We start from the raw sequence: 23,016 nt of genomic DNA on the forward strand, positions 1-23,016 counted from the left end.
ACTTTTTTCAATTCTTTTTTACCGTGGTTAGTACGGCAATGATTTAGTACCTTTTGTGTACAATAGTTTTGACATTTTATATTTTAATATTTTTTTGATATTTTAATATTTTGAGAAAGTCTTTAATAAACTCATTTGCTTATAGTCTTTTACAAATTTGGCAAAACAGACAAGTTCATGCGAGAAGAAAATCTCGATTTTGTTAAAGCCATAGTCAAAAATACTATTTTATTGAATTTCAAGAATGTTTTAGTTGAAAAATGGACGTGTTTCTATATTTATTTATCGATCGCGTACTAAAATAATGCGAACCATTACAGTCACGGTCGAAACTTGGGAAAAAAAAAATAATCTAACAACATTTGAAGAAATTCTTACCAAAAGCTACCAAAAAATATTATTTTGCAAAAATTTATTTCTACAGAAAGTATTGTCAAAATTTTATTTCTACAGAAAATTTTGTCAACATTTTTTCTTTTTGAAAATTTTGTCAAAAATTTATTTTATTTTTTGTCAACATTTCATTTCTATAGAAAATTTTGCCAAATGTTTCCTCTGCCGGTTAAGTTACTCTTGTAGTTTAGTCAACACAATGGTTTTAAAGCTGAGATCAAAACAACAAATAAAATTTTATTTCTATAGAAAATTTTGTCAACATTTTATTTTTATAGAAAATTTTGTCAAAATTGTATATCTATAGAAAATTTTATTTCGGTAGAAAATTTTTTCAACATTTTATTTTGGTAGAAAATGTTATCAACATTTTATTTTTATTTATCTAGAGAACATTTATAAAGTACAGAAAATTTATAATGTACAACTGTGGCAAAAGTGATTACAATACTACGGTAGTCTTTGCAAGCGGATATAATACTAAAAAAAAATATTTAAAATTGAGGAGTTGACAAACAAAATTTTATTTTCTTTAAAATTCAGTCTAAAGGAGCTCTTGACAATAATCCTCCAATGGAATTTTTGTTGAAATTTAGTGAAAAGCACTTACTAAAAATTGTATTTTCCATCCCTGGCACACGCGCACCCGTACACCAATTAAAGGGATTGCAATATGCATACACAGAGGGAGAGAGGCAATGACTATCCAATACATGAGTGTATAAACATAGAAATTGAGCGAAGAAACAGTGAAATTTGAGAAACGTAGAGGAAGGTAAACCTACGAAGATATTCATTTAGTACCTAGGCATCCTTAAGTACACAACATGCATTTTGAACTTACTTTGAACATTGTTGACTCGTTAATAAAATATTGTTGTTTACGTCAAGATTAGTTTGCGTAGTCAAATGTCATTGTATTATAAATTCAGGCCACAACATTTTGACCTCTTCGTCAATGATTTATAAGTAAACAAATTAAAATGTAAAGTTACACTCAACGAAACAAACACCAGGCAGGAAAATTTTAGAAAAATTTAACTAAACTACATACTTATCGACAAATTCAAGAAAATTTATTAGACTTAATCATTGTTTTTCACTTGTTAAAGAAAATTGTATAGGAATTCAGGAATATAGTAAATCTTTATGCTTCATTTATCTAACGTACGCAAAGAATTTTTAAAAGTCAATGAAACTTTCTCATATTGGAGAGATTTTAACTAAGGGCCGGTATTATGATCGAATTATCGCGTCACAAAAGAACTTTCGATTTATAGTTATGGTTCCAAAGGAATTTTATACAAATTGCCAAAAACAAATAGGTCAAATGAGTTATTTCAATCTGCGATCTTTGATTTTAGCATGTTAAACAAAAACCTTTTTTATGTATAAAATATATCAAAATTCTCTTTTTAAACTGCAATGCATTCAGTTTTGTTTTGTTCTTTTTTTCTTGCGTAACCAGTAGTTGGCATTTATTGAGGTTTCTAGGAGTGGTGTTCATATGTTTGAAATGCTTCGAGCATTGTTTGCAGCAACTCTTTTTCATCTTGATCCTATGCGGGGGCTGTGAGACTCTTGGCCATGGCAAGAAACTACAGACATGTTGTGAGCCCAGTTTTAACAAAAGAACTCGTGTATGTATATGCTGCGCTTGGTTGGCTGGCAATGGCAGTAATGGTAATAATAGTCGAAGTTGAACACCAAGGATATTCCGGTACACATCGATACAACAAAGAAGGTAACCAAAAACGGAACCCAAGCTCACTGATGATGGCGGGAACAGAAACACAAGTGCATTGCAAGCCTTAATGTATGCTTTAGCTCTTTTGCGGTATTTTATTGTTTTTTTTTTCATGCTCAGCCAATTTTGTTTTTCAATGTGTGTTTTATTTTTCGTTGGTTAAGTGGACCTATGGACAATAAGAAACGTTTAGGGTATTGTTTGTGACTGACATAAGGAGATGAGCCATGAACGAATGCAAACCAAATTAAAAGTTTATTCAAGCACTTTGGTGTTTTCTGCACTGGACCATCTTAGCAACCATCGTCCTTCTACGTTTTGTTAATGTTTTATTTATTTTACCATCTTTTTTTAAGGACTTAATTATAGATGAGGGAAAATTGGAGCGTGTAGAATAGCACCGCTTTTGTGGCCAACACTAAATGTCAACCTTTGTGAAAGATGCACCTGGGTGGAGTGATAAGGAAAACGGACATATTGACGAATTGAACTGAGTAAAGAAAATTATTCTCAACACGCAAATAATCATTGTTAGGACTGGAGTCAAGTGAGGTTTTACAATGGACGAGATTTAATATGGAATATTTTAGTATGGAATATTGCATTTGTGATTTCGAATATGGAACAGCTGTAAATGAATAATAATTTGAGAGAATTCAAAACTCCCCACTTGGAATAAAAATTAGGAACAGAAAAACGAAAAGTGGAATAAATAGAATACTAATTGGAAAAATGTGCAAGCACAAATACACTCAAAAAAGTGAACCCTCTATTTCACTAAAGCCAATTTAACTTTATTTTAGTCCATGGAATTATTATGTTTGAGGAAAGTTTCCTTTATTCTACACAGAAAAAAATCACGAAAATGTTTCTGTGGTTGAAGACATTTCAATTAAAAAATTAATTGGATCAATTAATTTCGTGATTGAATCAGAAAAAAAAATGTTTGTGTGTATTGTTTGCGTACGTTAGTTAAATGAACTATCCTTCAAACTACAATTTTTTTTAAGGAAAAGAATTATAAATTTTCTTTCACGTGTTCCTTTTTTGGGTCAGAATAGAACCCTATTGATTTTGGAAGAAATCGGTTCAGATTTAGATATAGCTCCCATATATATCTTTCGCCCGATATGCACTTATATGGACCCAGAAGCCAGAGTTTTATCCCGACTAGTTTTAAATTTTGCACTTTGCGCACAATTAGTAGTGTAGCCAAGTGTACACAATTTGATTGAAATCGGTTCAGATTTAGATATAGCTCCCATATATATCTTTCGCCCGATATGGACTAATATGGTCCTAACAGCCATAGTTTTGGCCCAATTTGGTTGAAATTTTGCACAAGGAGTACAACTAGTAGTGTAGTCATGTGTGCCAAATTTGATTGAAATCGGTTCGGATTTAGATATAGCTCCCATATATATCTTTCGCCCGATATGGACTAATATGGTCCTAGATGCCATAGTTTTGGCCAAATTTGGTTGAAATTTTGCACTAGGAGTACAATTAATAGTGTAGTCAAGTGTGCCAAATTTGATTGAAATCGGTTCAGATTTAGATATAGCTCCCATATATAGCTTTCGTCCGATTTACACTCATATGACCACAGAGGCCAATTTTTTACTCCAATTTAGTTGAAATTTTGCACAGGGTGTTAAATTAGCTTTGTTGCTATGCGTGTCAAATTTGAAATCGGTTCAGATTTAGATATAGCTCTCATATATATTTTATTCTGATTTCGACAGAAATGGTCAAAATACCAACATTTTCCTTGCAACATTTTCCTTGTGGCTGTAATTTTCCTTAACTTCAAAAATCATAAATATACTTTTGCGTAGTTTCCTTAACATTGCTTCCGATTTAAAACTTTCCCATATTTTTATACCCACCACCATAAAATGGTGATGGGGGTATAATAAGTTTGTCATTCCGTTTGTAACGCATCGAAATATCGATTTCCGACTATATAAAGTATATATATTCTTGATCAGGGAGAAATTCTAAGACGATATAACGATGTCCGTCTGTCCGTCTGTCTGTCTGTCTGTCTGTCTGTCTGTCTGTTGTAATCACGCTACAGACTTCAATAATGAAGCAATCGTGCTGAAATTTTGCACAAGCTCGTCTTTTGTCTGCAGGCAGGTCAAGTTCGAAGATGGGCTATATCGGTCCAGGTTTTGATATAGTCCCCATATAAACCGACCTCCCGATTTGGGGTCTTGGGCTTATAGAAATCGTAGTTTTTATCCAATTTGCCTGAAATTTGAAATCTGGAGGTATTTTATGACCATAAAGAGATGTGCCAAAAATGGTGAGTATCGGTCCACGTTTTAGTATAGCCCCCATATAGACCGATCTTCCGATTTTACTTCTTGGGCTTATAGAAACCGCAGTTTTTATTCAATTTACCTGAAATTTGAAATCTAGAGGTATTGTAGGACCACAAATACGTGTGCCAAAAATTGTGAGTATCGGTCCATATTTTGGTATAGCCCCCATATAGACCGATCTTCCGATTTTACTTCTTGGGCTTATAGAAAACGCAGTTTTTATTCAATTTACCTGAAATTGGAAATCTAGAGGTATTGTAGGACCACAAATACGTGTGCCAAAAATTGTGAGTATCGGTCCATATTTTGGTATAGCCCCCATATAGACCGATCTCCCGATTTTACTTCTTGGGCTTATAGAAACCGCAGTTTTTGTTCAATTTATCCGAAATTGGAAATCTAGAGGTATTGTAGGACCACAAATATGTGTGCCAAAAATTGTGAGTATCGGTCCATATTTTGGTATAGCCCCCATATAGACCGATCTCCCGATTTTACTTCTTGGGCTTATAGAAACCGCAGTTTTTATTCAATTTACCTGAAATTGGAAATCTAGAGGTATTGTAGGACCACAAATACGTGTGCCAAAAATTGTGAGTATCGGTCCATATTATGGTATAGCCCCCATATAGACCGATCTCCCGATTTGGGGTCTTGGGCTTATAGAAACCGTAGTTTTTATCCAATTTGTCTGAAATTGGAAATCTAGAGGTATTTTAGGACTATAAAGAGGTGTGCCGAAAATTGTGAGTATCGATCCATATTTTGGTATAGCCCCCATATAGACGGATTCCCCAATTTTACTTCTTGGGCTTCTAGAATCCGAAGTTTTTATCCTATTTGCCTGAAATTGGAAATCTAGAGGTATTTTCGGGTCACAAAGAGGTGTGCCGAAAATGGTGAGTATCGGTCCATATTTTAGTATAGCCCCCATAAGAACGATCTCCCGATTTAACTCCTTGGGTTTCTAGAAACCGTAGTTTTTATCTGATTTGCCTGAAATTGTAAATATTCTGGTATTTTAGGCTCACAAAAACGTGTATCGGATTAAGTTTTTATCGGTCCACTTGGTAATGCCTCCATATAGACCGACTTCACTTCTTGAGGGTGTAGAAGGCGCACTGGTCATGAAAATTGCTTGAAACTCAATGTAAAATTTCCAGATTTTACTTCTACAGATTTAAGATTTCAAATCAAGACGTTATTTTATAATTTTCTTGCACACTTACAAGAGATGTTAATGATTCCTCTAAACCTCAAACAAAAATGGTTCTTATAAATCCAGAATCTGATATAGTCCTCATAGGTGAAATCTTTAAATTTATCTTCGGGTTGTGTCCTCAAGTCCTCAAGCCCTCCTGAAATTTCAAAGGAAACCATAATATTTGGTTCATGGTGGTGGGTATTTAAGATTCGGCCCGGCCGAACTTACTGCTGTATATACTTGTTTTATAAACATTGTGTTCCACCCTAGTGCGTTAGCCGACTTAAATTTTGAGTCTATAGAATTTGTAGAAGTCTATCAAATTCTGTCCAGATCGAGTGATATTTAAATGTATGTATGTGGGACAAACCTTTAAATATAGCACCCAACATATTTGACGGATGTGATACGGTATCGAAAATTTATATCTACAAAGTGGTGCAGGGTATAATATGGTCAGCTCCGCCCGACTTTAGACTTTCCTTACTTGTTTTGATATTGGCGTAATGCCGGCGTTTGTAATACTCTTTAATTAAAATTTTCTATAATTAATCTAAATTTTTTAAAATTAAAAATTGTTCTTCCTGGTGATTTTAGTGTAGTCGCAAAGCCTCGAAAGTTTATGCAAATCCTAAGCACCCTCCATCATGGATTGCGAACAAAGTTTAACTCATAATCGGATTTTTTTGGGTTGATGTAACAATTGCCGATGGCCTTTTTTCTTAAGAATCTTATGTTAGTCCCTGTAGTGGAGTAGATACCTACATAAAACATTTTAGTTATAGATCGGTTTATATGTTGGATCCAATATCGCTCTTTAAGTTGATAGATTGTTCCTTTGAGAAATTAGTGTGATTTCAACAGCCAGACGGACATCGATAAATCGACTCAGAATTTAACCACGACCACGAATATAAGTATAAGTGGGGTCTGAGAACAGTATTTCAATGCATTACAAATGGAATAACAATGCTAATATACCCCCTGGCTTGGCTGGGAAGTTTTAATGTATCCACCATATATCCCGGACCTTGCATCATGGCATTAACATTAGTTTCGGTTAATGCAGATCTTGTTGAATGGGGAGACATTGCCATCAACAATAGCTTCTGAAAATTATTGTTAGCAGTTTTTCGCCAAGATAAAACAACAAATTACGCTGATGGATTCATGTGTACTTTAATATACTCACTGAAACGCAAAACAAATTTGTATTGAATTTTCCAAACACCCTATCCAGCAAATTGAATCCCAGCAAAAAAAATTTGCAAGTTCTTCCAAAGGCACAACTTTAAAAGCACTTCCAAAAGATGTGCTCCCAATGATGTTCTTTATTTTAACTACACGGGAAGTTCTTTTTATTCAATTTTTTCTAACATGCTTTTTTTCATATTTTTAATGGATAATTTTAACTTTTGTTGTTTCAATTTGGTTAAAAAAAAGTTTAAGAATTCATAAAATGGTACATATTATTTAAATTTTATCGAAAAAAATGCTAAATCCAATCTGAAAAAATTGTGAATTTTTGAAAATATTTGAGGCCAAACGTTTCAGACAAGCGTTAGAATCCATTAAGAATTATAAAAAAAAATATTTATTTGACAAAATATCACAGAATTTTTTTAATTTACATCCAAAACATTGAATTCGGATCACACCTAAAGAAGTGATGCAAATTCAGTGCATCGGCTGTTGAAATGGAGGACTTCCGTCCTATGACAATCCCATGTTAAATTCATCGCTTCTGCGTCAATTTGGCACCACTTCCTGATCCAAATAGAATATATTCATTACTTTTTTGGCGACGCTTTTTTTGCTGGGATAATAAACTCGAGAACAAATGTAAAATTTTTGTGACCATACCCTATGGTCGGCTCTAATAATCTAGTCTAACACACCGACACTGCAAATCGATATGTTTACGTTGAAAACCATTGCCTGGAAGCACTCTAATCAAAAACATCAAAGTTCCAGAAAAGCCTCAATTAAAACAAAAAAAAAAAAAACTTTAATCCTCTATTTAGACACTCAAATTAGGGAGAGGAAAAACAAACGAAAATGTGAAATGCATGGATATTCGGGGACTTATCGAATTGTATTTTATCAAGCAAATGAATCTTAGAATTTCTATTATTAATTACATTTAATTGCTAATTAACTATATTACTAATTAAAATCATTATGAGTTTTTAGAGTAGGCGTTGCCATATCCTACATCAATTCAGAGAATTTGCCATATAACCAAAGATTAAATTTTATTGAAAATCTGTGTTTTTTTGTTTGCTTCAAAGTCTTTGAGAAAATCCATTATCTCTCTAAAGCATTATGCCATAAAAAATATATTAATGTCGAGTCAGATTAATCATCTCGCATTTTGCTATGGGAGAAATGGGCGAAAAACATTGCTCACCATCCCTCTACCACCACACACACATTCCTTCTGATCGTTTTATAATCTTTGAAATACTCTTCTTCTTGGTTGGTGGTATTAAAGTAAATCCATTTTATACACATATTTAAGTGAAAAGCGAATGTCGAACCTTGGATATTTTTTTTATAGTCCTTATTCCCTTTCCCCTTTTGCCTGCTTTCGGTTTCCTCGGTGCTGAGCTTTATATCAATATTGCACTAAAACCGTTTTATTTACTCATAAAACTTCTTAACACTCAATACAAAAGAATTGCAATTTATGTGTACGTAAGCGTTTTATTCGTCGTCGTCGTCCTCGTCCTGGTTGGTGGTCTTTATGGACACACATACACATAAACGCACACACACACACACACACACACACACATTCATAACAAACAACATCTCTAAAAGAACGGATAACCTGAACACACACCGCACACAAAAAAGGAGGCGAATTGAGAATGCATTTCATACAACTGAGGTTTTACAGTGGAGAGACCCTATTCCGCCTGGGGAAAATGCTCATTTAGTAGCGTTTATCATAATATGTACTTGGCTACCGCCGCCACTGCCGTTTTCCATCTAAAGCAGGCACAGCTCAACGATGCCAGTTTCAAGTTGGTTAGGTTTTCTTGTGTTTTATACTGAAATCCCTTAAGGACTCTGCAGGACGAGAGTAGCTGTTAGCAGAAATCGTTAGAATTCCGGTTGTACGTGTGGATGCGTGTGTGTGTGTGTGCTCTGTTTACTCAGCTTAGCTTCAATTGCATAAACTGCAACGATACGGTGCAGCAGCAGCAGTATCTGGTGCGGCAGTGGTTGTTCTTGTTAACTTACAAGTGTTTCTGATGATGTGCTCTTGCTGCTGTTACTTGTGTTTGCTTTGTAGCAAGGATATTTCTTCTTGGTGAGTTTTACTACTGTGTTGTTGCTTTGGTCCAAGTATTATTTAGTCGCTATTGGGGAGAGCATAAATAAATAATATAAATAAGAAGACTTGCTCTTCATCCCTCCACTCCTCTCTCTCTCTCTCGCACACTTTGTCTGTTGTTCAAGCATGCCTTTGGTAGCCTTTTATATCATTTCCATCCCAAAGGATTTTTGTTTTGTTGAAACATTTATGCATTTCTTTTGGGCATGATGTTGGTGAAAATGAAATAAATTGCATCATTCACCACATAAAAAAGCACATCCCACTGAGGTATGCTACGTTTTCTCATGAAGTTAAATGCCATAAAATAAGCTTTAGTTTGTATTTGAAGTAATTCATTACTATGAAAAACAAAAACGAACATTGCGTGAAGTAACTTAAAGGCTATCATGCGTATTGCTTTAATTCGATCTTTTCAAAATTAAACGAGCGTTGTGAATAGTCTCTTAAAGAATTTTATTGGAACATCCTTTTTCAGCACAATACTGGTGAAGTGAATTTTAGCGAAAAGAATTTATCAGAAATCTCTAGGAGAGAACTCTTGTCGTGTTCCCATAAATCATGAGAAAATTTTCTTTCGAACTCCAAGTGAAAGAACATGGCTTATCTTCAATTGCATATCACTGTCGAACAATATTGGTTAAGAAAATAGGAAAAACATTTTTAAAATATTATTGAAGTCTCATGTCCTGTTTCTGTATATCGAACGAGATCTTTCTTTCGTATTTTTTTTTTACTTATTTATCAAAACGTTATAATATTTCATTATCTAATAAAATTGGCCTCAGCGCCATATGGCATTTTAGAGGCTCGTTCGAAAAAGAAAATTAATTTGGGTATACAATGTGTGGCAAAAAAAGTAAACCCGTTGTCAAAATTTAAATGAAATCACAGGCCAAAATTTGAAAATACTCATTTTTGCTCAACAATGTATGCACCCTCAAAAAAAATCGCTTCTTTAACATATGTTCCAAACATATTTTGCAGGAAGCACATATATTATTGCATACTGCCGAAACATTAATATGTTTGTTTTATGTAAACATATTATATGTTTGGAAGCATTTTGAGCCAAAAATATTATATGCTTGGAAGAATTTTTCCCAAACACGATTGTGCTCATTCCCTAACATACTCGTAATTTTCACTTCCACGAAATTTTTTAGTTATTGGCACCTTTTTCTGTAATACAAATAATGTTGAAGAAATTATTCACTTTTATAAATTTTTTAAATTTTACCTTTCGCCTGCACGGAGAATCGAACCGAGGACCATACAGTTTGTAAGCCAACACACTATCCACTGGGCTACGTAGCTGTTATAGTCACCAGTAGATAATTATCGTTTTAAGTTACATTTATATAGCATAGTTTGCAGCGCCCACGAGCCCATGCAAACATAACATTATTTAACAGAAACATACATTTGTTTGGCACGTGGAGCAGTGGTTAGCATGTCTGTCTTGCATACAAAGGGTCGTGGGTTCAATCCCTGCTCCGACAGAACATTTTTTTGTTTTTTTTTTTGTAATTTACACATTTATATTTATACTATATTAAATTTTTTTAAATGAAACTTCGAAATGTGTGTTATTAAAGATTTATAGTCAGTAACAGTGCTTGATATAAACGAAATTGACTGATTTTTGGATAAAATATTATTTTTTATTGCAAAAATAAAAATTTTTTAATAAAAACCTGTTTTTGTACAAAACTTTAAAATTTGGAAGGAATTCAAAAACTAACAAAAGAAGAATGTGGAGTCGAGTATAAACATTTATACATAATTTGATAATATAAACATAAATTTATTTAGGAGTGAACAGTTTTTTACTAGCATTTAACACCATCGCTCTAAAATTCCTTTTATTTTTCTTTAATAATTCATTTTAAAGAAAATAAACTTTTTAAATTGTTTTAGCTGTAAAACTCGAACTTAATGTCCGCTTTTATATTTGATGGTGTCCGTCAACTCCTCGTGGACTACTTTTTAATAAAGAGGAACTAAAGTTTGTTTTTTTACATTTTACTGTGTAATTTTTCACTATTTCCTCCTTATTTCATTTTACTGTCCCAACTCTAAAAAGAGTATAGTGCCCTTTCGTTATTTTTATGAAGACCCCTGATTTATTTTAACGAAAAATTGTGCCCATAATGCCAAAATGATAAACAAAACACATGTTCACACATGCATAAAATGCTGCTCTCAAGGCGAAAACATATGCAGTTTGTTTTTCAAATGTCTATTCTCTTGGTTCCGAATGTCTATTCTCTTTATTCAAATTAAATAATATTTAGACTTAAGCATATCAAATATTTAGCCTTATCATAAAACAGTTTTCCGAAACAACATACAAGCGGTTTCACAGAAATTGTTCTTTTTTCATTCTCTCGCTTTGTTCTGTTGATATCTTTCGTCAACCCTCCCGGTTTCCATCTCTATTTCTTTCTCTATACTCTCTTTTTGTCGCTCTCTGAATAAAATATCACAACATATATATGTTTACTCGAAATTTGTTAATTTATATATGTTTACATTCACACATATTATTTTTATGAAACATTCATGCCCCAAACATAATATATTCTAACATATTAACATAGATGTCCCAAACATTTAGTGTTAGTTTAGGAACATTACATGTTCGCACTTAAATATATTGTGGTTTAAAATCGTGTCCGAAACACTTTTTGTTTATATCGGAGCATATGAAAAACATATTTTTCTAACAGTGTGCGCATTCAAACGAAAGGAACTTTTAAAAATGGAGAAACCCAAATTGGTTCGAAGTCGAGTGACTGCTTTTCTTTCGAAAGGGTTTTCGCACGATTTCCAGGAACAGGACACTATTTATTAATGTTTACACGACCAAGTTTTAATGGCAAAATATTCAAATATTATCCATTATATAAACATTGGCAACTTGAGTTGATTTTGAACAAACTATTATTATTTTATACACATTTATATGACTTAAACAAGATCAGGATTTAATTTAATCTATTTTAAATAAATTTAATGTTTTAAGTAATAAGAATAAATTTTATTGACTTAATACTAAAGTGATTTAACACAAATTTAATATATTTTATTTGAATTTTATTTATTTTTAAAACTATAATAATTTAAACTAATTTATAATAATTACATATAACCTAATTTAATTTGAGTATGTAACCATGTAATCGGCTTTGGTATTGCTATATTTATTAATTTTAATTATTAAACGTAGTGTTACTTTGTTTAATTAAAATTAATTTTTAATTTCAGTCTCATTTATTTAGAATTTAATTCACTTTAAGTTCCATTGAATTTATTTTAGCTTTACTTAAATTTACTTCTGTAAACCAAATAAATAGATTCAAACAAACTTAGTGGAATATCGTTTAAAATAACTAACTAAATATTTTTGTGTTAATCTGTGTTCGTTAAATTTAAATAAATTTATTTTAACAATATATATTAATTTTAAATATATCATAAAAAATAACTTTATAAACTTAATAATAACATAGATTTTGTGTGCGTAAAAACGTATTTATTATTTGACCAATAATTATTAATTATAATTTAACATCTAAATTCATAATAATTTAAATACTATTTAATGTATTTTTTTATTTGAGTTTAATCAAGCTAATTTATTTTAATTAAACTAAATTTATTTTACTTAAATTTTGTTATTCTTCTAAGAAGAAAAATCTCCACTTTTCAATTCTATTCTTAATTTAATTTTTTTTAATTTTATTTTAATATTGTACTGAATACACCACGAGCATAAGAAACATATCACACTTGGACACTTTGAAATGCTAACTCCTCTCAAAAATCATGAAACTTTTATGTATTATCACTTTAAAATTAAATTCTCATAAGAACACCTCTAATATGTGGACACAATTAAGGTGATCATGGATTTTCCCTTCACTGTAGTTTTATGTCAGAATAAATAATTTTATTGAAGTTTGCTATGAGATAAATATACACACAAAAAATTATCACCGAAATTTTTTCAATTAATCACTTAATTAAATTTGGAAACGGATTCCATTAATACGTTAATTGATTCAATTAATTATTTAATCAAATTCGAATAAAAACCAATTAAAAAAATGATTGATTTTTGTTACGTTTCCAATTAAAATATTAATTGATTCAATCAATTTGTTAATCAATTCGGAAATAATTTTCAATTACAAACGTGATTGAAAATTTTTCCGTTTCCAATTACACATGTGAATCATCCAATCACCTTTGTGATTGCAATTGAATAATGAGCAATGGAAAGAGCGAAAAGAGAACAAGAGAATGGGTATTTATTCAACAATGTATCATCGAGAGATCAGTCTGTGGAAGTAACTCGTAACGAACGGTTGTGTTTTTGTTTTTCGCGTAAATTGAGAAACATGATTGGCGACATTTTGTCTGCTGCATTCAAAATGTGTGCATAAATATTTTTAACGCAACAACAAATCATTGCAAAGGGTTAAAATAAATAAAGTATGCAACAACAAATGGCCACGTGGTAAAGATTTGAAAAAAAAAATATATATGACAGAACGCATTTAAAATTACCTGTGTTTTGTGGTATTGTAAAAATGGACAATCTACGTTTATTAAAGGTAAGAAATTGTGAAATATGAATACCATTTTCCATTGAAGCCTGTTTACATTAAACGGACTAAAATAATATATCTTTTATTCATTTCTTTTAGTGACCAGTTTTATTTCGTGAAATTGACCAATCAATCCCATCGACTCCATCATTTTATCAAATATATAAGAATATGTATGCAATCAAAAGATGGCTACCGTATTGATCTTTTAAAATTATAATTTTTTCACTCATAGGTTTCTTAAAAGCAAGAGCGGTATGGGTTTGATGGAAGATTCACCTTGAAGTTGCGAAGTAGCGTTGGCATTAAATTACATTTTTGTTTTATGCGCTTTACAGACTATCAGTTATTCCGGACGACAGTGCATAGCCAAAACAAATGAACACGAAAAGCAGTTTTCCGAAAGAGCATACAAGCAGTTTCACAAAAATTGCTCGCTGTGTTGTGTTGATATCTTTCGTCAACCCTCCCGGGTTCTTTCTCTATACTGTCTCTCTCTCTCTGTCGCTACCTGAATAAAATATCACAACATATATATGTTTACTCGAAATTTGTAAATTTATATATGTCCTAAACATTATATATTCTAACATATTAACATGTGTGTCCCAAACACTTAATGCTAGTTTAGGAACATTACATTTTTGCACTTAAATATATTGTGTTTAAAAATTGTGCCCGAAATACATTTTGTTTATATCGGAACATATGAAAAACATATTTTTCTAACAGTGTGGGATTGAACCACACCGAAATAAGAATGAACTACCTCGCACGAAAATTGAACTCCACATTTTGAGATTTCCACAAAGCGTTGTTAAAAAATTTAATGCCCTATTATACTTTTTAAATGCAGTTCACGAAATTACATCCTCTCATAGAAGAAAAAATGAACTAAAAATAAAATAAGAAAATCATTGGCGCCAAATCATCACCATTTTAACCATACAGTAGTTCATTCTTACTTTTTTTTGGGAATCGTACGAAAATCTTCCTTTGCTTTAGTTCATATTAAACTTATGTGTACGGTCATTGAACTTTATACCCACGTGTAGTTCATAAATTTTTTGAGACATACTTAAGAAAAGTAAGATTTCATTATGCTGTAGAAGATTTCGAAAAAAAAAATAATAAAATTTAACTACTAGCAAATAATTTTTTTCCAATGAAAAAAAGTTAAATTTAGCGTTAGTTTAACTACGGAATTTTTTTCTGTGCATGGTCCTTTGTATGCAAGGTGCCTTCTTTATTCTTCATAGGCCATATCTTTTAACTAACATCTAGTGATTCGCATAATTTAGAATTTACGAAAAGTTTATTCGAGGTAGTATAGCAAAACACTACTTAAGGAAAAATTTATTATTTTACTCTGTATAAAAATAAGTAAAACAATTCTTATTGTTGTTTTTTTGGTCTCAGCTTAAAGCCATGCATTGACTAAACTACAAGTGTAGCTTAACCAACAGAGGAAAAGTATGCTTGTCAAATTTATTTGGGCAAATCCCTATAGACTGCAAGATGGTTGGATGTACAGCTGTTTCGGAATTACGACATTCCTCATCAGCATCCTCTACTTGCAGCAAAACTATCAACCAATTATCAGAATAAATTCGGGTAATTCACTCAACCCAACGTGAACTACACTTGAACCTCCCGAAAAAGGGTTTGATAGTCGGCTGAATTACCCGCATTTATTCTGATAATTGGTTGATAGTTTTGCTGCAAGTAGAGGAAGCTGATGAGGAATGTGGTAATTCCGAAACAGCTGTACATCCAACCATCTTGCAGTCTATAGGGCTTTGCCCAAATAAATTTGACAAGCATACTTTTCCTCTGTTGGTTAAGCTACACTTGTAGTTTAGTCAATGCATGGCTTTAAGCTGAGATAAAAAAAAACAACAATAACGATTGAAGAGAAGCCAACAATAACAAACAAAATGAAGTAAAACAATTCTCATATATTTCAACAAAAATCACTTAATTTTTTAAGTAGTTTTAGATCACCTCTGAAATAATAAACAAACGGTCTAAGGAAATGTTTGTTTCTGATCTCATATTCAAACAACAAAATTTTCACTGAATTTGTTGCGAACATTTTTTTTTTATCGAGGTTATGATTCTTCTTTTGAAACCCCATTGCCGTCGTCCGTTTGATTTGATGTTCAGTCTTTTATAATGTTTAGAAGGATCATCGACGGTATATTTGCTTCAAGAATTTTATGCGTTCATAAATTTTAAATCCTAAATTACTACTACATCGAATATTAATAGTTTAAATATGGAAAATAGGACAAGGAGCCGACGATATTTTAAATTTGTAAACTAAAATCTCTGCCAAGACAAGAAAAAACACAAAATGGCAAACTCATTTAGCCCTCAAGCCCAAACTCAAATATTGCAAAAATGAAAACCATGCGGAGGAAGAATAAAAACCAAGAACTAAATTAAAATGAATGAAAAGTAGGAAGAAACCATCAATGCAGAACAGCATACTAATGAAATACGTGTAGGAACTATGCACACACACACACATACACGCACATATACATAAACATGTATATTTGAGTGTATAAGGACATAAGTCGATTGTTCTGGAGAGATTTACAAAAAAAAAAGACCAATACCCACACCATCCATCCTAGACCCCAAAAGATAGAGGAAGACCAACTAAGAGTTGACGACATCCCTGGTAGAGTCGACTAAGTCAACTGAACCATACAGTTAACCAAAAATGCTGGCAAAGTCGGTTTAAAGTTAATGAGTCTTAAGATATTTGTTGTACTTTGGTGGTTAAATTGTGTTGCGACGACTTGATTTTAATTACGATTTTCTTTTTGCAATGGCACGATTTATATATACTTTCTTATGACTAAAGGCGGCAAAGCGATGAAGCCTGAGGAGAAGACGACACCACAATATCAACGCCAACGACAAGAAAAGCAAGGGGGAAAATTTGCTGGATCACAGAATTTTATTGGAATTTTCTGGGAGAATGCGTTGCCTTGGTGATGTGTAAACCAATATCCTTTGTGTTTGTCTTTTGATTTGAGTTTTTCTAATTTTTAAAGATGATTTAACAGAAAAACTAATGCTGTGTAGGTTATTCATCATAATTAAATTCATTTATTTTCGTTACTCTAACCATTGTACCATCGGCTAACCGCACAATTAAGCTGGGATGAAAAAGTAAACCTCTTATAGCAGGCTCTATTAAAATTACTAAGAATTCGCAAATTAGAAAACATGACAAGAAAAACAAAAAACCACCAAGTAATAAATGAGAAAAAAAACTATTTTTGCATAATACACTCAAGGACGGAAATAGAGGCCTTTCATGTTCGCTGAGGCCTGGATCAAATCTGATATGGTCGATTTTTAGCCATTTTAGGAAATGTCATAGGGGATTGCCTCGTTTTAAACATTAAAGAGATCGGATATATTGGTGAAAATCGGATATACAGCTTGTATCTGAATTTGGTAAATATTTATTCCCAATTCGTGTGTCAAACAATCGTCAATACCAGGACAGTACTAGCTTAATTTTGACAAATAAATTCAATATGAATATCAGAAATGAATACTCTAATACATAATATTTAAAAAAAAAATAGGATAATTAATTGTAATAAAATTAACAATCAAAGGTGAGTAATAAAATTAAAAATTAAAGATGAGTGGCGTTATTTCTCATTTTAACGGCAAAACTCGAATCGGTAAACCCAGAACAACATTATAACTTTTTTAGGCAAATTGTATAATAACTTGGTGGGGAATGATCCAAAGCGACAATTGAATAAGATTATTTTCTTTAGAATAAATTATTAAAGAAAGCAAATAATTGTTCACACCTAAATAAATTTATGTCTTGGTTGTAAAATTATTGTTTAGAATTTAAATATAATGTGCTTTTGAATGGTTGTCGTTAACTTTAGGATTCGATGGAAAAATATTTATATATATACTCGACTTCACATTCTTCCTTTGTAAGAGTTTTTGAATTTCTTCGAAAATTTCAAACTTGTATACAAACCCTTTTTTGTTACAAAATTTTTATTTTTGCAATAAAAAATAATATATGATTTGAACTCAATCCATTTCGTTTATATCAAGCACTGTTGTTTTCTGACTTTAAGTCTTTTATAAGACACACTTTACAGTTTCGTAGTAAAAATTTAATATAGTAGTATGTAATGTTGAACACCTTTTCGGGATATTCCGAACGTATCTGGAATATACGTAAAAAAATATATGTAAAAAAAAAAAAATAAAAAAAATGGTCGAAGCAGGGATCGAACCCAGGATCCTTGGCATGCAAGGCGGACGTACCAACCACTGGTACGTCCGCCTACAAACGTATGTTTAACAATGTTATGTTGTTAAACAATGTTATGTTTGCATCGGCTCGTGGGCGCCGCAAGCTATGCTATATAAATATGACTTATAACGATAATTATCTCTTGATGACCATAACAGCTACGTAGCCCAGTGGTTAGTGTGCTGGCTTACAAACTGTGTGGTCCACTGTTCGAATCCCCGTCCGGCAAAAGGTAAAATTTAAAAAAAAATTATAAAATTTAATAATTTCTTCTACAATGTTTTTATTACAGAAAAAGGTGCTATGAACTAAAAAACTCGTGGAAGTGAGAAAAATGTGAGGGAATATATAATTAGGCAGAAAAAAAATTTGAGCACAATCTTCTATGGGAAAATTCTTCTAACCATATAATATTTTTGGGTTCAAAATGTTTCCAAACATATTACATGTTCACATAATAACATATAGTTTTTTGGAAGACAACATTATTGAATTTGGATGGAAAAATACATAATGTTTGGAACTTAGACTACCCAAACATATTATATTGTTTAATATATAAATGTTTGGGCAATACCCAAAAATGTATATGCATGAAGCAAAATGTGTTTGGGAGTATATGTTACAGAAGCGATTTTTTTTGAGGGTGTATAAATCTACTGATGTTAATAAATAAACTATTGGTTAGTCACTTCTTCATTATAGAGGCTAGTTGTAGTATAAGTCGATGACAACTTTTTAAAAATATCTTAAAAAGTCAACTGTTCCAATAAGTGAGAAAATAGTGGAAAACCTCATCTTTGTAAAAACTGAATAGCCAAAAATTTTAAAACTCGAAAACTGTCAAATTTTTTTTTCGAATTTGTTTTATATAATCGCCACCATAGGTACTTTAAAGGACATTAAAAGTCATTTAATTTATTGCTGTTAATATAAAAATTTTCATACGTCGATAAATTGATTTTACGGCAAGTCTCGGCCAACTATTCGACTATTTATCAAACAAAAGGCTAACAAATTGATTTTCTTATTTTGAATCCCTATTCCTATCGGGGATATATGCAGTGACATCCATAAACGATGCTATACCGCCATGTAGAAAGAGTTTTACAGATGTGCAACTTTAGTAGTAAATTTATTCATATTTAATTTTATTATCCACTAATTGACACATTTTGTGCCACCTTTTTGTAACGTTTTGCCACCTTTTTGCAAATTCTTTTCATACCATAATATTTGATTTCTTTTTTTGTTATTTTGATCCCAAAACCCTTAATGATTACGCATGTGATCGGTGCCTTAAGATATTATCGAGTTTACTAGTCAATGGGAAATTCAAGGAAATTTTTCTGCAAAACACTGGTAGACAATCCTTATCACAAATGCAATTAAAAACGTTTATTATTGTAATGGTTTTTCCATTAAATGACAAAGCATGTAATATTATTGTCTTAATTAAGTTTTTCATTATATCAATGAAAAAATTTCGTTAGCTCAATTTCGGTGAAATTGTGAAATTTTAAACCACCTGTGATTGGGAATTATAAAAAATTTCCATGGCATATAACTTCACTAATTGATATCCAAAGTTCACAGTTCGTAAATGTATTGCTTAGGCCAAACATATTAGAGAATATAATGAACTAAACGGCCATCTACCATATGTCAGACTTAGCTGTATTCCTTTTGCATCCGTAAAGTTGCGCACAGTTTTAAGACTTACTGTGCAAACATATCATAAAGATAAATTATACAAAAGATGTAATATGACATTAAGAGCATATGAGTACCAATTGTAAATTTTGACTGAGAACCAATTGTAAATTTTAATCTATATTTTGGGAAAATGTCCAAATTCTAATACAGCTCTATTGAAATTAATTTTTAATCAACGTTGCAAACTCTTTTGTAATCTATAAAACAAATTATGTTTGCGTTAGCTATTGCTTTTAATTATTATTATAATTATTGTAATTATTCACCCTATCTTCTTGTTTGCTCTTTATAACCTTTTTTCTCCTTCATCTACATATCAATACATCAACCACATGTTTACAAATAATTAATTTTGTTACTTACCTATAGCCTGAATTCAATTGAACATCACCAATGGCTACATTTTCAAATTGGGCAGGATTCGCTGTCCATCTGGCCCAGTAGAATGTAAAGTCCTCTGCATCATACTGTTCGGTAAAACGACATTTCAATGTGAGATCTGATTTTTCTCGAGTATCAAGTGATTCATCTGCTCTGCTAAGGGAAAGAGTAACCAATCCTGAAAAATGAAGAAAAAGAAGAAGAAACTAAATTAGAAAATCTATGCAAACAAAATATTTTATTTAAAAAGTCAACATAGACATATGAGGGTGGTGACTGGGTGACCTTCTATTGAAATGGCAGAGGTGGGGTCCTACACAACAACCAATGTTTTCTAATGGGCTTCCATTTTGTGTTCCACATCCTTGACACATTTTTGTCACAAAGTAGAAAAAAAACTGCCACATCGATAGAATTTGAGCTGGCAAACGAAAATTGTTAACGGAGTAACCGGGCTGATGTCACATAACTTGTTACGGCAAACCACAGGGAATGTTAATGTCGATTTACGCATATGAAATCCTTGAAATATTTCTCCTCAACATGGGTTAGTTTGATGCAAAGATCCCTGTGATACGCTCCAACACTCCATGAAAATGCCAATTTTGCAATTCATCAAACATTTTGGACATAAAAGGCATTTATATTAAATTAGAATATGTACAAGAGAATAAGGAAGGAGGAGGAAAAACATATTTTTTCATCCGTCTAAAGGATCCAAGGACAGGTGTGCGATAACAAATGCCTTGTCGGCCGACAAAGTCAATTTTCCTATGCTTCTTCCCAGGCTTTTAAATAAAGAAGTCCTACAAAAAAATACAGAAAATGGTTGTCCGTAAAAATTGCTCCACAACGTATTAGGAATCTCAATCACCTGGAAGTCACTTTGTATTATGGCCAAGTCCTTTTCTCCCCCATTCATCCCCGCTGGTCAATGAGTGAGTACGAGAAAAGTTATTTGTCCGAAATGGATTTGTGCTTAAACAACAAGATTCATTGCCATCTCTGTGTTTTTGCTTTGACTTAACCGGAAAATCAAATCGAAATAAAGACCCTATCGCAAAGGAAACGGAAATGTGGGAAAAATATACTTTTATGGTATGGTGGGTATGTTTGTCTCAGAGAAACTTTATGTCCTTACAATGGCTTTCCTTTTCTGATTAAGTTCATAAGCCAATGGTGGCAAGTTGTAAGATCATGTGTGGTCCATTTGTGGCCAGGGCCATGTTTGATTGCTGGACTTACAGTATGATTTTAAACAAATTTCTTAACAATATCCTTTATTGATTTTATCGCATCTTTACTTTGACTTCTTTTGTCATAAAACTTTAACAAACCCTTAGTTTTTTTCTTTCTCCAGGAAAAATAAAAGTAGCCATTACATCCCCACCCAAAAAAGGTACATGCATCATTTTTATGGCTAGCTTTAATTCTGTCCTACTACCGTAACGAGAAAGATACCATTTGTAAAGAATAAGAAACTCAGGGTTTGTTAGGCATATTTCATGGTTGTCAGACACAAAAATTATGTGTTTTTTTTTCTTAAAAGCAAAATCATAAAAATATGTTTACCACAATCGCCAAGAATGAAAAGGTCAAGCAATGGCCAAAAATTATGGTCACAAGATCAAAAAGGGTTGAGCAAATGGGGTCAATTTCGTCCATTATCTCTAATGTGCATTTCGATAACATTTCGGTCATTTACCAAGCCACACACACACGCATGCGAGTAAAGGACATTGTAATCGCTTCAATGCCTTTAACAAGGGGAAAGAGTTATAGACTCTAAGATGAAAGGCAACAATGGCTCAATGTTAATGGTCTAACTATGGTGAATTTATTTAAGACAATAAACTCCATGATTGTTGGTCTATAAAAATGATGAAGGAAAGGGGATTCTTCTTTGACAGCAATTTAGTCCAAGAGAAAAGAACATGAGGCTGATATTACATGGGAAAATAATTTTTATTTCAAGGAAATTAAATTTAAACCGGTGAACTGAATTGAAGATGTTTTCCATGAAAATGAATTAAGGCTTTTTTTGGGGAATACGGGGAAATGTTTGTTGGTAACAAAAATTTATGTACCTCTATTGGTCTAAAAAATCGTTTCGAATTGTGCTATCATAATGCACAATTTTTACATAAAAACAAAAAATGTTAGGCAAACATTGCTATATTTTACGATTTTCGTTTTTCTTCCAAAAGTTCCATCAGTTTACCTAGAAATGATTATTTTGCTTCAATTATTTCCCTAATCATTTTTTATTGTAGCACCATCTTTTTAGATCTGGGTCATGTAATTTAATTTTCTTGTAATCGAATTGTCATTGGTTTTTATAAAGGCTGCATTTTTGCTATACAGTAATGGCTTTCTTCACGCCAAACTCCAAAAGGTACGTTTCTCCTATCTACACACAAAAAATTATCACCAAAATTTTTTCAATTAAACACTTAATTGAATTTGGAAACGGATTCAATTAATATGTTAATTTATTCAATTAATTATTTAATCAAATCCAAATAAAAACCAATTAAAAAATGATTGATTTTTGTTACGTTTCCAATTAAAATATTAATTGATTTAATCAATTTGTTAATCAATTCGGAAATAATTTTCAATTACAAACGTGATTGAAAAATTTTCCGTTTCCAATTACACATGTGATTGATCCAATCACCTTTGTGATTGAAATTGAATAATTTTGAGCGATGGAAAGAGCGAAAAGAGAACAAGAGAATGGGTATTTATTCAACAATGTATGATGGCAGTGGTGCCAACTGTTTTGGGCTGAAAATCGTCAATTTTAAAAATATTTTTCGTCAAAATCGTCAATTCATCCCAAAGAATTCGTCAAAAATCGTCACTCATAAAACAGTTGAAAAAAGATTTAGGAACAAAATAAAAGTTTTATTCAAACATCTGAGCCATCCATATATTGTATACACAATAAAGATGTTATTAAAAAAGG

At 31.9% G+C, this 23,016-nt stretch overlaps 1 protein-coding gene across 2 annotated transcripts in view; it reads right to left on the reverse strand.

The window, feature by feature from the left end:
- Window positions 1-23,016, reverse strand: part of ed (hemicentin protein echinoid) — a 432,072-nt gene that overhangs the window by 180,568 nt on the left and 228,488 nt on the right. For both annotated transcript variants that reach the window (XM_075295915.1, XM_075295916.1), the window contains exon 3: window positions 20,028-20,223. In XM_075295915.1, the coding sequence (XP_075152030.1) occupies window positions 20,028-20,223 (196 nt within the window). The remainder of the gene's footprint in view (window positions 1-20,027; window positions 20,224-23,016) is intronic.

This window comes from Haematobia irritans, chromosome 2 (genome assembly GCF_050003625.1).
Source record: "Haematobia irritans isolate KBUSLIRL chromosome 2, ASM5000362v1, whole genome shotgun sequence".
Lineage (NCBI taxonomy): Eukaryota > Metazoa > Arthropoda > Insecta > Diptera > Muscidae > Haematobia > Haematobia irritans.